The sequence below is a fragment of the Corvus kubaryi genome, unplaced genomic scaffold, assembly GCF_017639235.1.
Source record: "Corvus kubaryi isolate FWS band 111438036 unplaced genomic scaffold, C.kubaryi_AGA036_p1.0 37367, whole genome shotgun sequence".
Classification (NCBI taxonomy): domain Eukaryota; kingdom Metazoa; phylum Chordata; class Aves; order Passeriformes; family Corvidae; genus Corvus; species Corvus kubaryi.
The window spans coordinates 3,116,983-3,139,772 of record NW_024581119.1 but is presented as its reverse complement, the minus strand read 5'-3'; the positions used below and the strand labels follow the sequence as shown (position 1 = coordinate 3,139,772).

Sequence of the window (22,790 nt, the reverse complement as noted above, 5' to 3'; positions counted from 1 at the left end):
GATGTGAGGGAAGTTTTGAAAACCTGACGGCTCGAAGGATAAAAATAAAAATTAAAATAAATCTGAGCCAGTTTATTTTAATCCTCGTTGTTTCCAAGCTAACATCAGAACCTTTCCGTGGTTTGGGGATGCAATGTTGCTGTCATACGTTCTTTATTTCAAGGGAGAGGGAGATAAAGCAATAGAGCTGGTGATAAACACCCAGGCCCATTTTTGGGTGGGGATGTAGGTGTGATACAACTCCCAGATTCCCTCCAGAAGAGCTCAGGCACTTTTTCCCTGCTGCCCATCTCCCGCTGTAAGTCCAACAGGGCTTTATGGCCTTTCTCCCTGGCACAGTGCTGTCCCCCTGAGCACACGCAGCCCCGTGGCAGGGGTTCCACAAACCCCAGATGAAAGCGTGCCTGGGGAGGGCTCTGAGCACACCTCGCAGCGCCGGCGCGGGGGCAGGCAGGAATATTGTTCATCTCAGGAGCAGGAGACAAAGCTGGAGCTCTGCATCTTCCCACTCACTCCCACGGCTCGTCAGCAGCAGCCTTCACAAGTTAATGGAAGATGTTGTGATCTTCAAAGCTGGGATCAAAGCGATTTCCTTTGTTCAGCCCTTGATGTTTCCTCCCTTTACCTTTCTGAAAATAACAACGCAACAATTTCACGCCCCTCAGGCTGATATCCTCCGTGCATCCCCCCTGCTTTGCTCCATCCCTGCAGCAGCACTGGCCAGCTCCGAGTTAAAAACAGAGAGGGTCAGACCCCCTCAGTGCAAGAGTCACAAAGTGCCCTTTGTCCTGAGCACCTAGCTCAAGCTCGTCCCCCCTCTTTAACAGATTCTCTCCTACTTCATCCAGCTGGTTGTCAGTGGCACGAGCAGCTGGGGGCTTCTCCAAGAGAATGCTGGGGATTCCAAGTTGTTGCACTGCTGTAAAATACATCCCTAAGATTTGACCTGAAGTTTCCATCCTACTGAGTCAAAATCACAAGCTCCATCCTAAATCTCCCAGCTTCTCCTGCAGATGCATGTGATTTAATGAAGCAAGGGAACAGGAATATATTATCTTTTCTGAACCAGCGTATTTCCATGATGCACAGGACAATGCCAGTCACCAGTAATCTAAGAAAAAGCAATTTTTTAGGGCCTTCAGCAGATTCTCCCTGTCTATGAACACACATAGTGCAACGAGTCCTCACTTCCTACTGTTCTCCCCTGCCAAAAAACATTTAAAAAAAAAAAGCCACCTGTATAGACTCTGGAGCACAGCCTGAAAAAGCGGGACAAACCAAATCCTGCCTCTCCCCATCAGTGCAAATACACAAACACCGGGAGAGGAAGGCAGAGAGGAACCACGAGCCCTTTCAGAGGCAAGGGAGCACATGGGCAAACAAATCCAACCATATTCCTGCAGCAGCGCCGTGACGCATCCAACTTCGACCCCCTCCTGCCTCCCTCTTTCCCTGGACCCAGATGTTAAGGCAGGAATAACTGTCCCCGTGGGAAAGGGGGATGGGGGACACAGCAGGGCGTGAAGGGAAAACGAGGAGGGGTGAGGGGAATAAAAGCTGGGCCGCCCCCCCCCCCGCCCGAAGGAAAAAAAAAAGAAGAAAGAAAAACCGAACCCAAACAAAAAAACCCAATCAGATTTGCCCATTGTTTTGAACAATCGAAAAGGCTGCTTTAGCAATTCCGCCCTGCAGGAGAGGCAAGGCACGTGCGTGGGGGAGAGCAAGGAGGAAAAAAAAAAAATAAAACCAAATTAAATTAAACAAGGGATCAGCCCGTGGAAAGGAAGAGAAACGAAGCATCTCTGCACCATGATGTCACCGTCTGCTTTCGAGTCCCCCGAACGGAGGGGAGCAGCGGCGGCAGCAGCAGCAGCAGCAGCAACCAACATGGACTCCGGCTTTAATCCGCCTGGAGAGCGCCCGTGTGCGGGATGGAGGAGCCGCCCGGGCTGCGCCGAGCCCTGCGGGTGCCACACGTGCGGGACGGCGGGCGGGCACAGCCCCGGCGGCGCGGGGAGCAGCGCGGCACTAACCTGGCAGCCATTGGGGAGCGTGGAGCGGCGCGGAGCAGCTAGGAATTCATTCGGGATGGCTCGCGGTTCATTCATTCATGCACTCGTGGGCGGCGAGCCGGCAGGCTACTCACCTCCTGCACCATGGCACGGCCCTTCCCCGCCGTTTCAGGGCCGGCCGCGGCGCCGTGCGGGCACTGCCCAGCGCGCTGCCCCGGCCCCGGCCATGCCCGTCCCCCCGGTGCCGCTGGCCGGCAGCGCTCGCAGCCGCTCCGGCACGGCCGCGCACACGCGTGCGCAGCGCTTTACATAATGCACCCACCGCCTCCCTGCTGCCCGCCCCGCTCGCATCTCCCCCGGGGAAGCCGCGGAAAAGGGAGCCCCGAGCGCTGCTCGAGGAGTCGGAAGGAACGCTGCGAGTTACGATGCGACGGGTTGGAAACATTGTGGTCGCCCTCCCTGCGCACACGCGCTGCCCGGAGGAAGTTTCAAAGGGTGCGAGCGAGAACGGCCAGGAAAATTAAACCCTAATTAACCGGCCGCGTGGATTATCTGAACTGAATTGAACAACGCTCATTCGGAGTTAAGGTGACCTCAACTCAATTCAGCTGGCTCCGTCTAGGAAGCTAATTTGCTTTTTCTTTTTCTTTTTTTTCTTTTTTTTTTTTTTTTTTGCCGTGCTTATCCATGTGTAAACAGGCCTGGGGTTTTTAAAGAAACATTATCAAGCAAAGTTTACAGCTCGGCAGCAGCATCAGTACGTGGTGTTGCTTTTGGGGACACTGTATCCCTCCAAACCTGCTCCTGGACATCTTTATTCCAGAATAAGGAGAAGGATTTCAGTCCCTCTCAATACCATAAATAGGGGACAATAAGTCCCTCTCAGTACAATAAAAATTAGACAGGCTGAAGGATGATAAGGAAGAGAGACCAAAACCATCACCTAGCTTTCACTTTTCCTTCCAGTCTATGAAATCAGGCCTTGTGTGTGCAAGGAAACAGTGTAGAACTGAACTGGAACTGTACTAACACCCCTGATTTGAGCACAAGTGTCCACGTGTGGAATTACACTGAATTATTTGATTCTGGATGCCGTGAATGACCCCCTCAGGGACAAGCACCGATAACACAAGGAGCTGTTCCTTAAGTGCTGTAAATACTCATCACTCTGCCCTTTGCCTGCTTTTGTTTCATTTTGCCCCTTCCCTACCCAGGGTTGAGCATTTTCCCTTCTCTTTACAATCAGCCCCAGCTTTCAGTGCTAATTCCCAGAAGAGCATCTTCCCAAAAGGCTGATTATCCATCATTTCACCACAATCAAAATCAGTGGGAGCAGGAGGTGCTCCGGCAGGCTCAGGCCGGTGCAATTCAAAGGCTGGACAGGATTTTAAACTGAAAACACCACCAGCATACACACCTTTGTCTGGATACTACAACAGTACCACCACCTTCGTATTACTCAAAGAATACACCTAGGAGCACATGAACTCCCTGTTTATGTGCCACTGTTCTAATAAATTCATTGCATCCATCAGCCTGATGTCAATTTTGTTGTTTCAAATGCTTCCCAAAGTTTGGCAGCTGGAGAATTTACGAATTTATTTCAAGGAAATGGCATATAACAGGCAAATCCTCCCACTCCCGATGCCCAACGCAACAGAACCTCACATCCAAGGGTGGTGTGATTCCTACCGAAACACCATGTCCAGGATTGTATCCAGGTTCAATGAGTGGATCATGTGGATAAACTCAGATAAGTGCAACCAGCACTAAAGGCAGTGGCACTGAATCCCTTCCAACACAACCTGGAGGCCAAGGAATGCCAAGATTTAGATGCTCACCTGGAATCCAGGTTTGATCCCACTGGGTATCAGCTGAAAGTGCTGAAAGCTGAAGCTGGACGAATCCTGGCTAGACAAGAGAAACCTATTTTGGGAGGCAAACAAAACTAACCACTGTAACTAATTCAAGGCTCAATTATCCATCTGTGGCAAACATTATTATGCAAGGGTTTGTGTTCTCCCAAACACTGTTTTGTACCTCGAACCAGAATCAATTCAAGCCTCACACTTTGCATTCAGCAGGATTTGGAATGAGATATCTGAATGGTCCCATTTTGTTTTACAGCCTATGGATATTTCCGTGCTTTTTTCTCTTCCAGAGAGAAAGTGAGAGAATAGTTAAAACCATAATTCTTAGCCTCTACAAATTCTGATATATTTAGTTAGAACAAGCTGCTATTTTTCAATAGTCACAAGAGTTACACCGACCCAAATGCTGTGATAAATTCGATATAATGGCTACTTCAGATCCGGTACACACAAAGGCCCAAAGCAGGTCATGGAGTGGCAGGATAGACATGAGGTTAAGCCTAACCCACCCTTCAGACTGCCAGGAGAGAAGATGAATCAAACAGAAATCCTGCTTCCAAAAGCACTGTAAGAGCAGTAGTAAAAATGCAAGACTTACTTAGAGAAAATCTTCTTAGGCTTATCCAGCGTGGCATGCAAGGGGCAAAGTTATGGGGAATTTGGAAAACCACACCACCTCAAATGCTTCACAAACTTCATCAGATCTGCAAAGTTTCACCCCAAACTCTTGGAAGTAACAAATACTTGGTACTTTTCTGCAGCACCAGCCCTGGCACTGAAGACAGCTTGTGTCATGTTGATAAAAGTTAGATAATACTGCACTGAGAGAGGATCTTTAGGGCCTTTAAGGAAGCTCTTGGACATAAAGCTGCAAGATCCTGTCTTGCTCAAGAGCTGCAAGAATGCATTTTGTGTTATCTTGCACGGGCCTGGTGCTCAAGACAAGAGATAAGGACTTCATTTCATGTGTGGAGGACAATGTGAGGGTCTGCAAGCTGAGCGTGACATGGTCACACACCTCGGCCTGGACACCACAGCTCTACCAAGCCCTACAGGAGGACCAGGGTCACATCTGGGGACCCCTCCCTCCAAGGATGCTCCGATTTTGGGCACATCTGTCAGGCTCTTCAGTGTCCAGGCACGCAGCACCTTCACCTTGCCCAAAGTGCACCTTCCGTGCCTGCAGGGCTGTGCTGCTGCCCTGTAACACAAGCACTCTCATGCATATTGCATCTCCCAGCCCCGAGGAAATGAGGCACTGTCCGAGTAATTAAAGCCCGGGGCTGACGACAGATCCGTGGGACACAGAGCAGGGCCTGAATGTCCAGGCCTGCAGAGCATCAGGTGGGGGTGGGATCAGCTCTCCAGCCAGCCAGAGCAATCCTACCCTCCCTGTAAGCCACACCAGCGATGCAGAACAAAAAGAAGCCTTTAAAAGTCTGTCTGCAAAATGTCAGGCAACAATGAGCACCTGGACTGGAAAACACGTAGGGTTTCTCCTTTCTCCCCATAATTCTTTGTCCAACTTTAATACGATCTGTTTTGAAAACTGAAAGCCATTGGGGCAGCTATTCCCCAACATCTCTGCTTGTCAGCTGAGTTCAGGACAGAACCAGGGGGACACATGTTCATTGTATTTCCAGCCTTGTCTTTGAAAAAGACACATCAGAAATGTCAAGAAACCGTGTCCTGAGGGAAAACTCAGTGCTACAACCTCAAGATGTGCAAGCAGGATTAGCATTAGCGGGTAACTGGGTGGTAATTAGTATTTTGCACATGTTTAATTTGGGGTTTGCTCACACCTTGCACCTGTAGGTGCTTTTCTGCTACTCACCCTCTTCAGGAATGAAGGGATGGACTCCTGACTGCACAGCACGGGACAGGGTGAGTTCTCTGACTGGAATATTGGTCCTGTTTGACAACTCCTGCTCAGCCCATGGGTGCTACTCCTCAAAGCCCACAGGATTCCCATCCTGTTAAGCAACAAGAAGCACTTTTCCCTTGTGGAAAACGGGCTCCTAGACAGGTACCAGACCAAGCAAAACTCTTTCTGAGCTGACAATGGCATTTTCACAGAGTCCATGGATTCCTACGGCAGTGGGGGCTGGAGGAGGCACGGAATCATGTGCTCACAGGCATGGGGAGGAAGAGGGGGAGGAGGAGAACAAGGGGAGAGAGAAAACAAAGTGTCAACATCTTAACTGGGACACACAAAGAGCCAGTTCTTACTAAGAACTTAATCCAGGATTAACAAGAGGTCAGCTACCTCTGCAAGGAGACTGCACTAAAAGCAGCTAATTAGCTCTCCTTAATTGCACAAAAGGAACCACACAGAATTAAAGACATTCACCAGCAGCAGGTCCCACCTCACCCAGGAAACACAGCCCTACCTGTTGTGCCCAACACCACGGTCAGACAATCAGCACGTGGAGAGCCAGGAGCAGGAGAGGTGCGGTGATGGACGGGAGGGAAAAAGGCTGTGGGGAGGTTCAGCATCAACAAGTGCTGGAGTGGGAGCTGGAGCCTCCATCAGCCAGCACAAGCATTTGTAGCATGGCCAGGATCTGTCTAGACAGTTTCCTCATCAGCCACTGCCATGAACTGCCCCAAATCCCTGAGGAAACCACAGCTCTCACTTTCACAGTGATATCCATGAGGATGTTCAGCACAGTTCTGGCCCTCCTTAAATCAGTGTGATCTCTGAAAATGAGCAGGAAGAGTAGCACAAGGGGAACTGGTTTTGCCCTGTAGGTTGAGGCCAACAGAATCCCATCCCAACATGGACAGGCACTGCAGGATAAACGTCAGGCTGAATGGAGGGCACACAGCATCACGGACAGGTAGCAGATCCCAGCTGGAAGCTGCCAGTTTGGAATGATGCAGTGGGAAAGGCTGGCTGAGCTGCCCACCCACGAATCCCCTGTCTGGAATTTCTAATCATACATTACAAAGACACACATCTGAAGTTCCCTGTCAGCTTCCCCTTGGTACTAAATCCATCTCTTTTTTCCTGCAGAGCCATTCCACGTTCTGTTCTCCTGCACTGGTGCATATCTTACCCCAGAAGCCCTTGCTCTGCACTGACAGATAATGGATCCAGCAGTCGGTGCACTTGAAAATGAAGATTAACAGGCACATCAATAACGCCAACAGATGTCTCTGAGATGGAGCACTAATAAAAGGAACTCCTGCAATTATTTGGGTTATAGCACTGTGCTGAGGGCTGGGGAGATCAGGCAGACACGAGCCTGAGTGCATCCCAGCAGGATCAGCTCCCAGTTTGAGGGAGGATGAAGGGAAAAGCAAAACAGCAGCCAGGGAAGGCTGCCCTACACACAAAGAAAAATAACAGAAACAGGAGCTCACGCTAATTACAGGTCCCTGTGAAATCATTACAGTAGTGCCTCCATTATTTATCCTTTTCTTCCCTCAGGACAGAGTTAAATGTCATGCCACTGTACTTCCAGTGACATTGCAGGGAGAGCCACCAGGGGACAAACAGCACCAAAATTTCACCTCAAACCCAACACAAACAAAGGAGTTCTTGGGATGCTACTGGGAATATGAGACAGCCACCCCCTCTCTGCTCCCAGCAACTGAGCAGCAACCCTCAGTTGTGCTGCTCCCATGCAGGCTCAGCACAAAGGGAGAGCTCCCTGACATCTGGCTAAAGCTTCAATAGCTGCCATTGGGGAGAGCAGAATGAGCATCAGCGGAGCTGTGCCAGGGGCTGGGCTGCAGCGGCCTCCTGGTACAGACAGGCCCCACTCCACCACCCACCACCCCTCTGCTCCCTATTCCCTGCTGTCCTGAGCTGGAATAGCTCGGATCTCATTCATAAAGAGAAGGAAAAGTGTCCTAAAAGGGCCCAGGGTGCAGTCTCTTTCTCCAGCGCTGGCTGGTGCAGTGTGTGCTCCTGCATTGCATTATTCTGTTATGGCTATTCCAGCTTCTCCATTCCTCCCACCTGTTCCAATCCATTTATCCCACCCAAACCCAGCCTTCTGCAGCCTTCTCCAAAGCACTGCCCCAGTCTCTACCTTCAGACTTGCCCTGTCCCCCCCCCCCCCCGATTTTCAACCCCAATCCAATTGGATTCATCCCCACTTCCACTGACTTCCCTAACTTTGCTTGGCCCTTTCTTCCAGATTCCTGAAATCTGCTGGGCTCACCCCGAAACTCACCAAAACCACTATAGAGCTGCTCAGTGCAGCCCCTGCTCCCATGCAGACAGAATACTTCTCCACCTTCAGTCTTCCCCAGCTTTTCCCCCCACATCCCTTCGGCCCCGACTGCGATTCCCCCATCCCACTGCATCCCCATCCCAGCTGCGTCAGGGCATCCTTTTTCCTGAGGAACTGCCTGACCTCCCAGCGTGCACACACACACACACACACACACACACACAAAGGAACCTGCGTGCACAGGAAGGAGTCCCCCGCCTGCCTGGGAGATGAAAAACGAGGAGCTAAACGATCCCATCGCCACCTGTTAGCACATCGCCCTTCCCGGGAGGCGGCTGCGGCTCTTCCCCGCTCCGGTGCGAGCTCCCCGCAGCCGGCAGCGATTCTGCCGGGGGGCGCACCATGGAACCACGCAGGAACCTCGCTGCTGCTCCGAGGCATTTCACGGCCGCCGAAGGAGTTGACAAAAAGATTCCCCGCTCTGATAGCGGCTTGGCATGGCTGGAACAAAGCCGCCTTTGCAGTGCGCTGCCCGGCTCTGGCATCCGAGCTGGCTGCTGCCCACTGGGGAGAAAAGCTCCCGCTGTCGCTTTAAGGATGTCCCACATCACCCGGTTAACCCTGGCTGCTCCTCGCTGCCGGCACCGAGGAGAAATTCCACGATTTCTGCCCTTCTCCTGCTCTTACCCATCTGTTCTGCCGCCCTGGTACAGCTTCTCTGCGCTGCTGCACAGCCCTGGTGTCCCAAGCAGAGCTTTATTAAATATTCTGAGCTGCTGCACAGCCCTGGCATCCCAAGCAGAGCTTTATTGAATATCCCCGTCCTCCCCGCGGTGCAAACCACCAGGGAGCACTTCTGTGACGACAAAGGAGCAGAGCAGTCAGCGTGGACATAAACATCCCAATTACCTCGAAATTCCACTTCCTTGCTCCCACAAAGCTCTGACTCTTCACTCTGAGGGGCTGCACATCCTCCTAAACCTTACCAGACAACACAAACCATCGATTTCCCTGCTAGAACAGCAGGCAGCAACAGAAGTATCTGCCTTCAACACTCGGGCATTTCCACGTACAAGCTCTGGGAAAGGCCATCTCCGCACAGAGGTTACACAATGCAGGAGGTAACATCTTGAAAATGTATACAAACACACTTAAAAACCTGTCTTGGGAAAAATAAACAGAGGCTGTGCCTGATTCCCTTCTGGGAAAAGCAGGAACACAACCCTGCTGCTGTCCTCGGGTTTGTATCTGCTCCAGGCAGGTGTTAACAGAGGAAACAAAGCCATGGCCAGCAATTTAAAGAATTTAGAAAGCAAGAAAGCAGCACAGATGGACAAGGGAAGAGCACAGAGCAAATGAAAAATGTTCCTGCACCATGATATAGGAGCAGGGAGGACTGATGTGACTCGGAGCTGATCAATCCCGCCTCATGGAATGATGACATATTTGCTCTGTATGATCAGCTAATCCCAACCAGGAACACGTTAGAAGGGTGGCAAACAACCAGAAAGATTTTCTTACAGAGCAATGAGTTCAAAGGAAAGCAATAAAAACATCACAGCACTCATGAGGCTCGTTTATGAAAACAAACTTGAAGGGTAAACAAAGTGGAGCAGTCAACAAATATTTGAAGAATGTAAATATTGAAGAGAAAGAGAAGCTGTATTAAAAGATTTGAGGGTTTTTTTGAACAATGAGCAATGGGATTATATGAAGTTTTGGGAAATAAATGAGGCTGAAGTCAAATCCTCACAGCCAGGAGCAGGAGAGAAGTGGAATAAACTCGTTCACTTGTCATGTTCATAAACAGCAATAGGTAACTGTTAGCAAAGACAAAACAGAATCACAGAACCACAGAATATCCTGAGTTGGAAGGGACCCACAAGGATTACTGGAGTCCAACTCCCTGTACAGGACACCCCACTGGCAGGAGCATGGATCAACACCTCAATAATATCACTTTTTTTTTCAGTCTCTAGTTCTGCTTTCCATAATTTTCATTTTTTTTAAAGAGGCAGCAGCCCAGTTTGCAGCAATGCAGGACTCTGAAGGTTTGCAATGATTGGTGTTACAGCTGTTTGAGTGTCACAATTTAAAAGGATTACTTTCACTTGATTTTTATCCCCAAAACTTCCAAGACACACACAGACATCCATGTGATTTTCAGTTCCACGTGGGAAACCTTGCAAAGTGACATCCAAATCATCCCGAGTTCTTAATCTGGGCTGTGATCCTTGAAAGAACAGATGTCCTCATGATAATTATGGCATCTCCAAACACGAGCGAGGCACAGGTTGTTTTGGGACAATTATAAGGATTCCGTTTGTGGCTTTGGGCAAGTCTCCTGTGAGAAGTGCAGGGGATAGGGCTGGATGTTTGTGTTTCTCATCCTGGCTCTTACTTCAGTGGAGTTTGCTCCTTTTAGAGAATTGTTTCAGCTATAACAATTTCTTTCCTCTCCTAAGCCAAGCTTCCAGTAGGGAATTACTACACAGCTATTAATAAACACATGAAAAGGAAAAACACCTTTAATTGCCATGTGCCTCATCTGCAAACCAAGGCTAATTCCACTTCCTTTCTTCTACTCTTTGTCCATCTTGACTATTTAGGATGGAATCTCTTCCTCCACACTGGAGGTGGGGCATGAAAATCTCCCAGCACAGCAAATCTCTGTTTTCAAGAGCCTCTTTCACTGTAAAACAACACAATTTTAGAAACAGTTCTATTTCCCAGATCAGTTGTGCTATCAGCTGCCTTTAAAACAGAAAAGAATCCATGGGGAACTCATTCTTCCTGCTGGAAAAATAATACAGCAGGTATTTGAAGCAATGATGCAGCTTTAGTGCCCTGGAGCAGCCACTGAATATTGCTGAGGTTCTCTAAGCTCTGGCCTCCAGACACATCCTTCTTTCATGGCCTGCAGCTAAGCATGGGTTTGCCTCCCAAACCTCATTCCCAAAATGTGCATCAGGTTGAGGGGCAGTACAAGCAGCACCACATCCCTCTAACAGCTCTGAAAAAGCCAAATTCCAGCTCTGAGGGCTGCACAGCCACAAGCCAATGTCGTCATGAGCAAAGGGCACCTCTGTCACATCTCCAGAGCTGCTTTATTTCTGGTCCTGTGGGGTCAGAAATACACCAAAATTACAGCTCTGCCTCTCTGGCAGCTCTCTAAAATCCCTCTGTCTCCAGTGCAAACCTTTTAATTCACAGCACTTCGAGTGTCCTCACTGCACCAGGGCTGAGACCTTGCAAATGCTTTCTGCCACCTCCTTCTCCTGTCATTTACACACAGCTGGATTTGCTCCGTATTTCATTAAGGGAATGGCTCTAATTAGAGGGAGCTGTTCTTGCACTAAAGATAAACAAGTCGTGTGTTCCCCCTCCAGCTAATTTGTTCTAATTTTATGTGCATATCTGGACATTACTTCTGTTACCAAGTCTTTGCTACTCCTCCAAATACACCTCAAAATACATCTCCTCTTCCCCCAAAGTCTCCTTCATTCCACTCGTTTTCTCCTCCATTTTTCTCCTTCCAATTCCAAGGCCTGAAATTAGCTGTGGTCCAAACCACATTCTTCCAAACCTGGTATTCCAAGTGGTTTGAAAATCATTCAAAATATAGACCCCAAATAGATGTATCTCCCCCCAAAAAATCCACAAATTCCTCCTTCTCTGCTCCTCTGCCACATGCATGGAGTGGCTGTGACATTGTCAAAGGAGAGTGGCAGCATTTTGCATCTTTTTTTAGTTGGAAAAAAAGCAGAGCATCTGCCCCCGGGTCACTTGGCTGTGACCACAGAGAGCATTCTGTCCTGGAAAAATGGTTCCAGGGGAATAAACCACTGGAAAATGCAAAGTATAATCAACAGCACAGACCTAAATGTGGCCAAAAGGAGAACTTTAGGAAAGGAGAAGCTCAGGGAACATTCCAGCATCTTGTGTTCAGCACGTGGCTCTGCAAGGACACCCAGAAGGAAAATGACTACTGTGCAGCATTTTGGTTTTGGCGTCTCCATTTCCTGAGCTTGGATATTCTATCCTTGGATATATTATTGCAACTTCATATAATTTACTTCAACCTGGCTCAAAATCCTGAAATTAGTAGCTACCAGTCATAATAAGCAGCAATTAAAATAATAATGGCATCAAGATGCACTTTCTAACCAGGCCTGAACTCAGAGACATTCAGGGGAGGGTTCAAGCGAAAACACAGCTCAATCAACCAAAGAAATACCTCGAGCTGGTTTAGAATAGAGAGGAATCTGCTTCCCAGAGGGAATTTCAGCTGGAGAAAGCAGAAGAGGCCTGGACCAGGACACTGATTCTGGCAGGAAGCTCCACAAGGGTTTTGATGGCAAGATTTGCCTCTCGAAGGCCTTGCCCCTGCCCACTTGCTGAGCAGAAATCAAGCAGAAATTTCAGCTATGTGAGTGCTTCCAACACAACTATCAACACACACAGGGTGAACCAGACACCTAGAAACGTGGGACACTGTCCAACACCTCCTTCCAGCACTTGTCCCATGAAAATCTCTGCTCCAGGGAGAGGGAGGAGGAAGGGGAGACTGGTTTGTGTCATTTTGCAGGCAGGGAAAGAGGGGCAGAGGCAACACCAGGATACGAGCGGTCAGTGACAGATGCAGGCACAAACAAGGCCTCTCGTGACTCCCAGCTCCCACAGCCAGCACCCTCCTTCCCTTTGGAAGCGGCCAAACAGCACCCAGCAGCCTCAGCTCCACATTTTATCTCTTCTCCACTGAATTTTCCCCCTTTCCAGGCTTTTTAGTGAGGAAAAGAATCTCTGGAGGAGCCTCACTGCTGCCTCATTCGCCTCAACTCAAGGCCCTGAGCGAGCAAAGGCTGCAGAATTCCAGAGCAATTCCAAGCAGTTTGCCCTTCACTTGACATTTATGAGACTGCTGAAGGACTGGAGACAGAGAGCAAGGTGATCCTGCCATCCGATAAGAGGGAAAGACAATTTCCCAGCAAAACAAACGATTAGGATTCAATTAGCCAAAATAATCTGCAGCCCAAGGAGAGATCTGGAGGAGAGATTGTGGGTGCTGGCAGCGAACTCTGCAAAGTGCAGCATCTTCATGGCCTACGTCAAAGAACTCCTCTGTGTCCTCAGAGAGGTTTCAATATGCACAAATATATTAGACAATAGATTTACAGATGTTTATCCAAATTTAAATCAAGCATTGATGCCAAAAGCCAACCACATAACAAACAAAATCATTAAAGGGATGCTTTTGCCAGTCTATTATCACACAGCAAACCCAGTATCAGACCAAGGCCTTCAAAATGACTTGGTTTTATTTCAAATGGTCTCCTTCCACTGTAATTTCATACTTGCACTAAAATAAAAGCCGTACTTCACACCCTGTTGCCACTGCAGGTATTAATCCAGCGTGGCACTGTGCAGCCCAGGACAAAAACTGGTGCTGGGCTGATCCTGGTTCTATTTCTGGCTCTCCTGGTGCCCACAAGTGCAGCATGGCCAAGGGGATTGCGTGCAAGGCTTTTCCCTGACTTTAGTGCACTCGGATTAGGCTCCTCACTGCTTCCTAGGCCTTCCCGTTATGGAAAAGACCAGAAAAAATAACACAAAGGGCAGATAAATTAGCACAAAACCTGCTAATAACCCCTTAGTAAGTGTGTGCCACAGAACCATCTACTAAATAAACCTGCTCCAAGCTGTTCTTCCAGTCACCTGGCATGACATCTTCCTGCTGAAAAAGGACAGAAGCTGTACTTTACGGACAAAATGTTCAGGATGTATGGCCAGTTCAGAACGTTCTGGATGCAGGGGAAGACGAGCGACCTATTAATGAGGTTTGCTCTTCCGACCACACCGCCAGCAAACGGGAACATTCTGATTCCTCAGATCCATTTGCAGAATTCATAAGGAGCTAAGGCCTCTCCTTTCCCAAACACCAGAGCCATATTTATATGTATGTGGGTCATCTCTGGTGGTGGTTTTTAGCAGAGGATTATCAGCATCTATTTCTTCCCCCTAAATAAAAGGCACAAATGAAGATGTAGACGCAGAAGACTCAATAAAGACAGAAAAGACTGAAAATGCAACATTTGAACCTGTAACGTGAAGGTCGAACAGCACAATGGGCACAGCAGCATAATTATGTAACTTTAACAGAACCGTTTTCCTAAGCTCCTCCAAAAAATGAGGAAGAATTGATTTGGAAATCCAATTTCATTTGGGACCATTTGCAGTGCCACAGAACGAAGTTCACTGTTGCTGCAAGCAGATGTTCTTTAAGTCTCCGCAGCTTCAATACAAAATTGGAAGTGATTTAAGCAGCTTCATCATTTCCCTGGGTAACCAAAGAGGCACGAATCCCAAACACCCACGTTTGTCACCTCTGTGTGTCACAGACTCGATGTCTGGAAGTGAGGACAGAACCATCCCTCCTGTCCCTGTCTCACCAACCTGTTATTTTACATCTCAAAGAAGTCGAAAGGCCTGGGTAGGACGAGTGTGACAGCTCAGGAACCCCTCCCTCCCCTCTTCCACGCCCTGAGACATGGATTTCCAGAGCCAGGGGAAGGGCAGGGGTCGCCAGCCTTGTCGGGGTACAAAGAGCCCCTGCAGCCGCAGCCTCCGGAACACAGAACTGAAACTGCCTGAAGTCAATCTTCGCTGCTCCCTGACATCAAACAACTTCTAATTTTAGCTCTGCTGTTCTGTAACCCTACCTAGTTCCCATCCCACCCCCACAACTACATAATAGATCCTTCCCTCAGATAAGCAGGGTGTTGGAACATTGAGAGGTGTTGTTTTTTTCTTTTTCCTCACCCACAGGCACTAGCAGAAAAATGAATTACAGGTTTATTTTTAGTGGAGCCCTTGGCCCTTCTTTCCTCTGTAGGTTCCAGATCGCAGGTTCTGCAGCTCAGAACTATTCCAACCAACACAGCAGCACAAGCAATGCGGAAGGAACCACAAAGGAAGGAAAATCAGACGAGCAGAGTTTTATGCAGTATCCCATTTATGGGACATCCAGTTCAGCTACCAGCTTGTTTTTGTCCCTGCAATGCTCTTCTGGTATTAGATTCTCATTCTTCATCAAAGATCTGAATTCGTTTCCATCTCTGCTGGATCATGGACTCCCCAAATCTCCCAAGAAGGAAGAGCAGGGCAAGCAGCACAGCCCGAGATGGAAGGGGAGGGAAAGCCTGCTGTGGTTTTTGGCTTTCTGAGATTTAAAGCTCGAGGCTTGGCTGATTACAGTCCCCGAGGAGCTATGAGACAACAGCGATGTCAGCCTGGAGGCAGAAGCTCTCTCTCACAATACCAGGTCGCAACATAAAGATGGCAACAGCATTAAAACATTCCCCCGTGCCACAAAAACAACCGATTAAACCAAGGCACCAGACCCCGACGAGACAAACTGCTGTTGTCATCTGTCCTGACGGCGTCCTCGGGGGCTGCAGCATCATTCCTGCCACCGGGACGCCGTGCTGGAGCAGTGTGACGCTGGAGCAGTGTGACGCTGGAGCAGTGTGACGTGCAGCAGGTGCTTGCATCATGCCACTGCCACACTCTGATGTCACCCAGCCACTCCGGCTGCCCACCAGGCCCGGGCTGTGCTGCAGAGCCCCCGGGCCACGCCGGGAGCTGCGACCAGATGGGGATGAGATCATTTTGGGCAGGATGAGGTGGCGTGCTGCAAGAAATGCAGGGCATGGTGTGAGGGAGCAGCACGCTGGCTGTGCCAGGACAGGCCCAGAGGTGGCCAGGGGTTCTCTGATGACACACACACGGTGGGATTTGGTGGGATCTGACAGCACGGGATGGATGTGGGGCCTGAAAACAGGGACAAGCAAGTGCTGTTCCTAAGGGTCAGAGCAGGCTGCTCCTGCTGACAGCTTTCTGTCCCTCCCTGGTACAGACAGAAATCATGTGTCTCTCTGAGCATGGCTCCAGGAGGAAATCTGGGTTAACCCCAGCAGTGCCACCCAGAATCGCCGCTCCTGCACCAAGGACCAGAGGATTTGTTCGCATCCCACACACTGGAGGTTTTTTCTTTACATAAATACTAATAAACCCATACACCCATTTCATATCAAGGCTGTCCAGCCCCCATTAAATACCCCAAGCAAGTTCAGAGAACTCTGTATTCATTCTGTCCTTAAATCTGTGCTCCTCCAATCAATCCAGCAGGGACAAACACACATTATTTGGGCAAACCAGGACCTGAAATAACATCCTTAACTCACCCTCCTGTGCCTGGATATTGCAGCACAACCAAATAAACAAAACTGCCTGTGAATATCCTGGGAGGGGGGGGGAACAGTGACAGCTGCAGAGATCTAAGGGAAGCAATCAGAATATTTGATTTTGGGATTGGGAGGAAGACGAAGGGGGATGCTGAAGAGGCAGGGCTTGGGTAGCACTTTCCAAGTGTCCCCAGGAGAGCCAGGGGAACTGATCGGGATCTTTATGGCATCCCAGCGGAACAGAGGGGCCCGGGACTGCCCAGAGCCCCCGGGACCCTGCCTGGAGCCCGAGGAACGGAGAGGGAAGAGCGTCACCTACTGAAGCCCGGCCAGCACTTCCTCCAGCACTGTAATCTGCTTATGTCTCCACGAATCCTCCAGCAGCCTCCCCGCTGAGCTCCTGGCCTGACAAAATCACCAGGATGCTCCAACGTGAGCTGTCGGAAACGCTGTGACGACGAAGTGGGAACTAAAAACTGCCCAGTTCCACGATGAACAGATCTCCCGTGCTGGGCTGGTGGGGAGGCAGGGACAGGGATGCAGCGGGGGCCATGTCACTGCAGATCCACACCATCCCAGCGTTCCCAGCATATGCTCTGCTCTCCTGGTAGTACGCTGGGCTATTATGCAACTCCTCAGCCCAACTGCACAGCACAGCAGGCAGCAGAGCACTGCGAGAGAGGGGCTTGTTTCCATTAAAAAAAAAAAAGGAAAAAAGAAAGCCATCATGTAATATTTTCGAATGCTAATATCCATACCATTTGTACAGTCTGTGTGAGACACAGCCATGTACACACAGGGAAAATTCAAAGGCTCTCAGTGTAATTAAATAAAGGACAGAATTAGAGAAATTAGAAAAAGAGATGACCTATTGAGTCATCCCTGGCTCGGGTCTGTCCCCTGGGGCCCAGTACAAGATGCTTCCTAGTGCTATACTGTAGTGCTTTTATTTTTCACACAGAAAAAAAAAATAAAATTAAAATAGCAACAATAAGTAAAGTAACAAATGCAAAATAACTTTGCTGTTTTCTCACACTTTACAGGCAAGGATCTCAAAGCACCACATTCATCCTGATGCAAACCAGCGCACTTGAGAGGGAGGCTGTTATTTCTATGATTACTTCCTTTTTCATTGCAGAAAAAAAGAAAGGATTAAGGAAAAGAAACAGGCTTTCCCATTGCTCTTGTCATCCACTTCAACCCAAATTACGAAGTCACATTCCACTGTTAACTGTGGAACTGTTCCCATCTGATAAAGTTCTGGTTAAATCAATTTCATCATCATAATTCAAAGACTCTTTATTCCAACGAAGTGGTTTTGACCTATTGGAAATTTTAAATTGTTTTGATATACTCAGGATTCTACATAAGCCTTTAGTGGTCAAGTTTATATTCCATTTTATATATAGATAAATAATTGTATCCTCTTTTACATATACATATATTTACCTACCCCTGTAAAATACAAACTTCACCAACAAAATATCTACATGTGAACACTTTAGACACACACACACAGAGTTTTGTTAACTGCCTTTCACCCACACAATGTTTTCTTTCACTTAGCCAAACCTGGCGAGTTCTCCCCCAAAACACCCAGGAACAATGAAAGAATTAACGAGCACTTGGGTACCTTGCTGGAAGCTCTCGGTTCCCTCGAATATGTTCTTACAGCACCACACCAGTGAGGTGCATCCCCAAAAGCCGCTATTTAAAGGACAAGCCGAGCACGAGCTATTCCACGCACACAGCATCCAAAACACTTTTCTGCCCCCCACCTTTCTTCGGCAAAAACTGCCCGTGCTTATTTTCCTGCGCGATCAAAGAGCCCCCGAGCCCAGGTGATGCGGTTCATGCACAGCCTGGCAGCGGAGCAGGGCAGGGAGATGCAGCCGGAGCCCAGGGAGGCTCAGGGCATCACAGCGCTGATGCGGCGATGCCCGGACAGCAGCGGCCCAGCGCCGCATCCATCGGCGGAGCCTCTCCCGGTGCCTCCCTCGCAGCCGCATCCCGCACCCAGGTCCCCCCGGCGATGCCGCAGCGGCAGCGCCGGCAACTTGGAGGAGCTCATCCCTTTTTCCCATTCCGGGGAGGGGGCCACGGCATCCCCCCCAATCTCCCCACCGTGCGCTTACCAGGCGAGCTTGAACCCTTTCATTAGTACAGCCACGATAATCCGCTGCCCGTGTCCTTGTCTGCCCACTGACAGCTCCAGAGGTCCCAGCACATATTGGAGCAGCCGCGGCCGGCGAGCGTCCCGCGGGGAGCGCCGAGCCCCATGCGCCGAGCCCCCCGTGCCGGGGCACGGCCGCCCCCCGCGCCCCCGGAGCCGCGGCGAGGCGCGCAGGGCTGCCCGCAGCAGCAGCAGCAGCAGCAGCAGCGCCAGGGGCTGAGCCGGCTCCGTGCTCTGTGCCGAGCTCCGTGCTGAGCATGTGCAGCAGCGGCGGGACCGCAGCGTGCCATGGCACCCGCGCTGCCAGCCCCGCTCGCCGCGACACCGCCCGGCCCCGGCCCCGCTCCGCCGGCCGCGCCCGCAGCCCCTCCCGGCCCCAGGCGTCCCTGCCCACGGCTCTGGGGCAGGCACGGAGCCGCGGGGTGGTGGGAATGGACAGTAAAGGGCAGCTCGTCCCAACCCCCGTGCCAAGGGCGGGGAGGGCTCCTGCCCGGACCATTTTGCCGTGGACACTTGTAGGGATGGGGCAGCCAGAACTTCTCTGTTCCAGTGCCTCGCGCCCCTCACAGTAAAGAATATTTCCTATTAGCTAAGCTAACCCTCCTCTCTGTCAGTGGGAAGCCATCCCCCCTTGCCCTGCCTCTCCATGCTCTTGTAAAAGTCCCTCTGTGTCTCCCTTGCAGACTCCCCTCAGCCCTGGCCATACTTCCCCACTTGTGAAATCCATTTCTGGGGCCAGCAAGAATAGAGGGGAGTTTTGAAGGCCCCTCACACACATGGGTTGTGCTCCCTTGGCCTTTTTCTGCAGCAAGAGGTTTGTCTGCTTTGCTCCTCAAGCACAGGGTCCTCTCCACGTAGGGGAGCTGGAGGAAGAGGCAGAGCAAGCCCCAGTACTCTCCTCCCTCCCCCAGTGCTGCAGTATTTGGTAGTTGATGCTTGTGGGGGGATTTGCCAAACCACCACTCCAACTCCCTGAATATCCCAGAGCAGGGATGAGCTGATTGCTCAGGCCAGAAAAGAGAATTCCATCTCTGGTGATGCTCTGGAAGCTGAGACACATAACCTGAATTTCCCCTCCTTGAATTTGTACCCATTTCTCCTTGTCCTACCACCACAGCTCCTGACAAAGATCCCCTCTGCATCTTCCTGAAGGATAGAGAGTCCCCCTCAGCTGAGGGCTGTGCAGGGGGATGGATTAACCCACCCCTCCTCCCAACAGAGGAACAACCACTACAGAAACCAAAGGAAAACTGAATTTCCTAATGGAAAGCCGAATTTCCTAATGGAAAACCAAAACCTTCAGTGAGGCAGGGGCCAAGTCCCTGCTCTGGAGCTGAGGGAGTGGGATCTTATCTCGTGACAGCTCTGGCACTCGGGGAACACGGGAGCCGTTGTTGAACCATCTCTTATTAGAGCAGGACCAGAGCTCTGCCCCTCACACCAGCACCAGAGAGCCCCTGCACCCCACACCCACAGGGCAAGGCCTGGCCTGAGGGGAAAAGTGTCAATTATTGCATTACCACCCCCACTTCCTGCAATACACGAGGCTTTTCCCTGGAATTCTTCTGTTCATCTCACAGGATCCAAGCACAGCCTGCTGCTCCTGCACGCAGGTTGGTAGGGAATGGGGCAGTGTGTTTCAAATAAAGCGTAATTTAATTATTTCTTCGTAAATTACTTCAAAAAGTGAAGCCTGGGCGTATCCAGGGATGGACATCCACACTCTTACTCCATACAGAGAGCTCTGAAGGGATTTAGTTTGGGACAGGAACACTCTGGACGATAAATCCTGCAGGAATTCTTCAGTTTTAGGGGTGGTAGAGGAAAGAGAGCAGACAGCTGTGTGTAAATAAAGATTCTACTCTCTTGAAGAGCTTTTAATGGTATTTTGTCATTTTCTTTGCACTCACACCCCCATGCCCAGGGCTGCAGATAATTTTGAGTGGACTGACACGAAAACCTTGCCCTGTAAAATCCCCCCCTTCGTTCTGTTCACCGCTCAGGGGACAGGAGGGTGCTTGGGGCAGTTCCACAGCTCTGTCCTGGTTTGCAAAGCTTTCAGTGACATTTGTCCCAGGAAACATTGGGATTCTGATCCCCACATCCCCTTTGGAAAGTAACAAGTGTGGTTCTTTGCTTTTCCTACTGTGCCTAATCACAACAAAGATCTTTTTTTCTGATTCTCCCAAACCCTGAAGAGAGGAACAGCAGCGAAGTTCCAGTTCTGAATTCAGCAGAAAAGTCACTTTTGGAGGGCTTGGATCATTCCAGGGCAGGTGAAATGAAAAAGGATCTTGGGCTGAAGTTTGAGAAATTGGGGAAGTAACACTGAAATGGGGAGTTCTGCAGGAGAACCCCAGGGCAGGTGGGGAGATCCCAAATCCTTCCTTTGGGAATTTGCTCCAACAAGAACTTTGCAATGCATTTTTTCGTTTATTTCTAGACAAAAAGCAGTAATTTAACCACAAAGTTGGGCACAGGCCTTTCCACATGCCAAACAGCACAGAAAAAGCACCTTCAAATCTCACCCCACATAATCCCACACTCAGCCCTTCTTAAGTCCAATTTACACCAGCTTGGGCCGGGCTTTGGGCTGGGCTTTTCTGCACGAGCAGCTTTTCAACTGTGGCCTGCAGGTTGTCAAGGAGGGAGGCAAATCACAAATGCTGTAAAATGGGTCAGGAGACCTGCAAGCTTGGCAAATCTAGGACAGACTAATGCTGCAGAGTCACATGTTGGGAAATCAAAGCTCAGGCAAGAAAGGTATTAAGAGATAAGCAGTCATGCACTTTTTCTGGTTTTTTTTTTTCCCCTATCCAAATAAGTGAGGGGTTGGGGAAATTATCAAAGGAAAGAGATCGCTTGGAAGGTGTTTAAATGTTTGGCTGGCCACCTCTGCAACGTGCTGGCCAAAATCCTCCCAGCAGGAGCCTTGGCGGGACTGTGGGTCACCCCCACACAGGTATTTCCCAACCCCAATCCCACATCCTGGCTGATCCAGCTGTGCCAGCTGCATGGACAAGCCCTTCCCTTTTCCCCTCATCCTCTGCACGTAACTATTCCAGTGGGGAAAAGGGAAAAAAAAAAGATATTAAAATTTCAATAAGGCAACGCAAAAGCAGGGCTGGGCTATGCACAGCCACCTCCTCAGTGCTAAGAATACCTATCAGTCACATGCAAGTTGAATTCCTGATTAATGATCTACCTACTCCATCCCACTAAAGGGGAAAATGGAAGAAAACCAGTCAGAGCTGTGGCTGGAGGGGTCCAAACCCATTTCTGGCCTCTGTTTTGGAGAGGGAAGCCCTAAAAATCCCTGGCTTCTCACTCCTGTGTGGAACTGCAGGTTGCAGTTCAGAAAATGGCTGTAAAAAGCATCACTGATGTATTGCTTTATGGCAAATCTATTCCATGATCTTGTTTCGCACTCAAAGGAGCTTTCCCAAGCCATTGGTATTTTGGTAAAAATTCTTTTTTCCATGCGAATAATTAAAAATAGTCATAAAAGGGTAAACACTGGGTTTCCTTAGAGTTTGTTTTGATGTTCTGTGAAAATAAACGTAATAACTGAGTTGAACAGCAGCTCTGAAACATGTGCAGGTGCCCTCAAAGAGCCATAAATACATATTTTCACCAACAGCCACCCTTCATACAGGATGTTAGACCAGAGGTTCGTTTTCCCCTCTAGCCATAAAGGCTGTAAATCCAATGATTTTATTGGAATACCATTTGGGTTGTTTGGGGAAGGGAAGCTCATTTTTTAATTAGCTGCATCATTTACTAAACACAAACAATAAGTAATAATAAAACAAGTTCATGTGGTTGTGTTGTCCTGCCTCATCCCTGTCCTTTCTCCCAGGAAAAAATTCTCATAAACTTCAAAAAGAATTAAGATAATTTGGATCCTGGCCTAGTGCCAGTGACATTTTGAGCATTCCTGGTCCAGATCAAGAATTCCATTAATAAAACCTCCCTTGGGGCTCCTGGTTGCTTCCACAGGCAGTTGGGAGGAGGAAGTTAAGCAGCAGCACACACACTAAAAACACTAAAAACAGCAACAAAGCAAAAACCAGGCAGAACTTTCTCAAACTGAAGAAAAATGTGGAGATCAGGAGCAGCAAAAAAAAAAAAAAGGTTGGAAAAAAAGACCGGATGTTTTCCTGACCTGTGAGTACAAACTGTCAAGGCCTCATGAATTTTAAAAGTTAGGTCTGGAATACACAAAAACTGAGTTGATTTTTTTTTTCCTGACCCCCTACTTAGATGAAAGAAATACTGGATGCTGCTGTCCAGATAAAACAGGGCTT

General features: G+C 49.4%; 1 protein-coding gene across 15 annotated transcripts in view; it reads right to left on the bottom strand.

The window, feature by feature from the left end:
- The window catches only part of GRAMD1B (GRAM domain containing 1B), an 84,587-nt gene that overhangs the window by 36,260 nt on the left and 25,537 nt on the right, over nucleotides 1-22,790 (bottom strand). Inside the window, exon 1 of one of the 15 annotated variants that reach the window (XM_042034283.1) lies at nucleotides 18,446-18,605. The exons of 8 other annotated variants lie outside the window; for them this stretch is intronic. In XM_042034283.1, the coding sequence (XP_041890217.1) occupies nucleotides 18,446-18,468 (23 nt within the window). In that variant the 5' untranslated portion in view covers nucleotides 18,469-18,605. Of the gene's footprint in view, nucleotides 1-426; nucleotides 451-2,033; nucleotides 2,251-8,371; nucleotides 8,586-8,754; nucleotides 8,779-17,943; nucleotides 17,961-18,445; nucleotides 18,606-22,790 lie in introns of those variants that run through there. 6 more of the 15 variants (XM_042034286.1, XM_042034287.1, XM_042034281.1 and 3 more) reach the window with 6 other exon arrangements.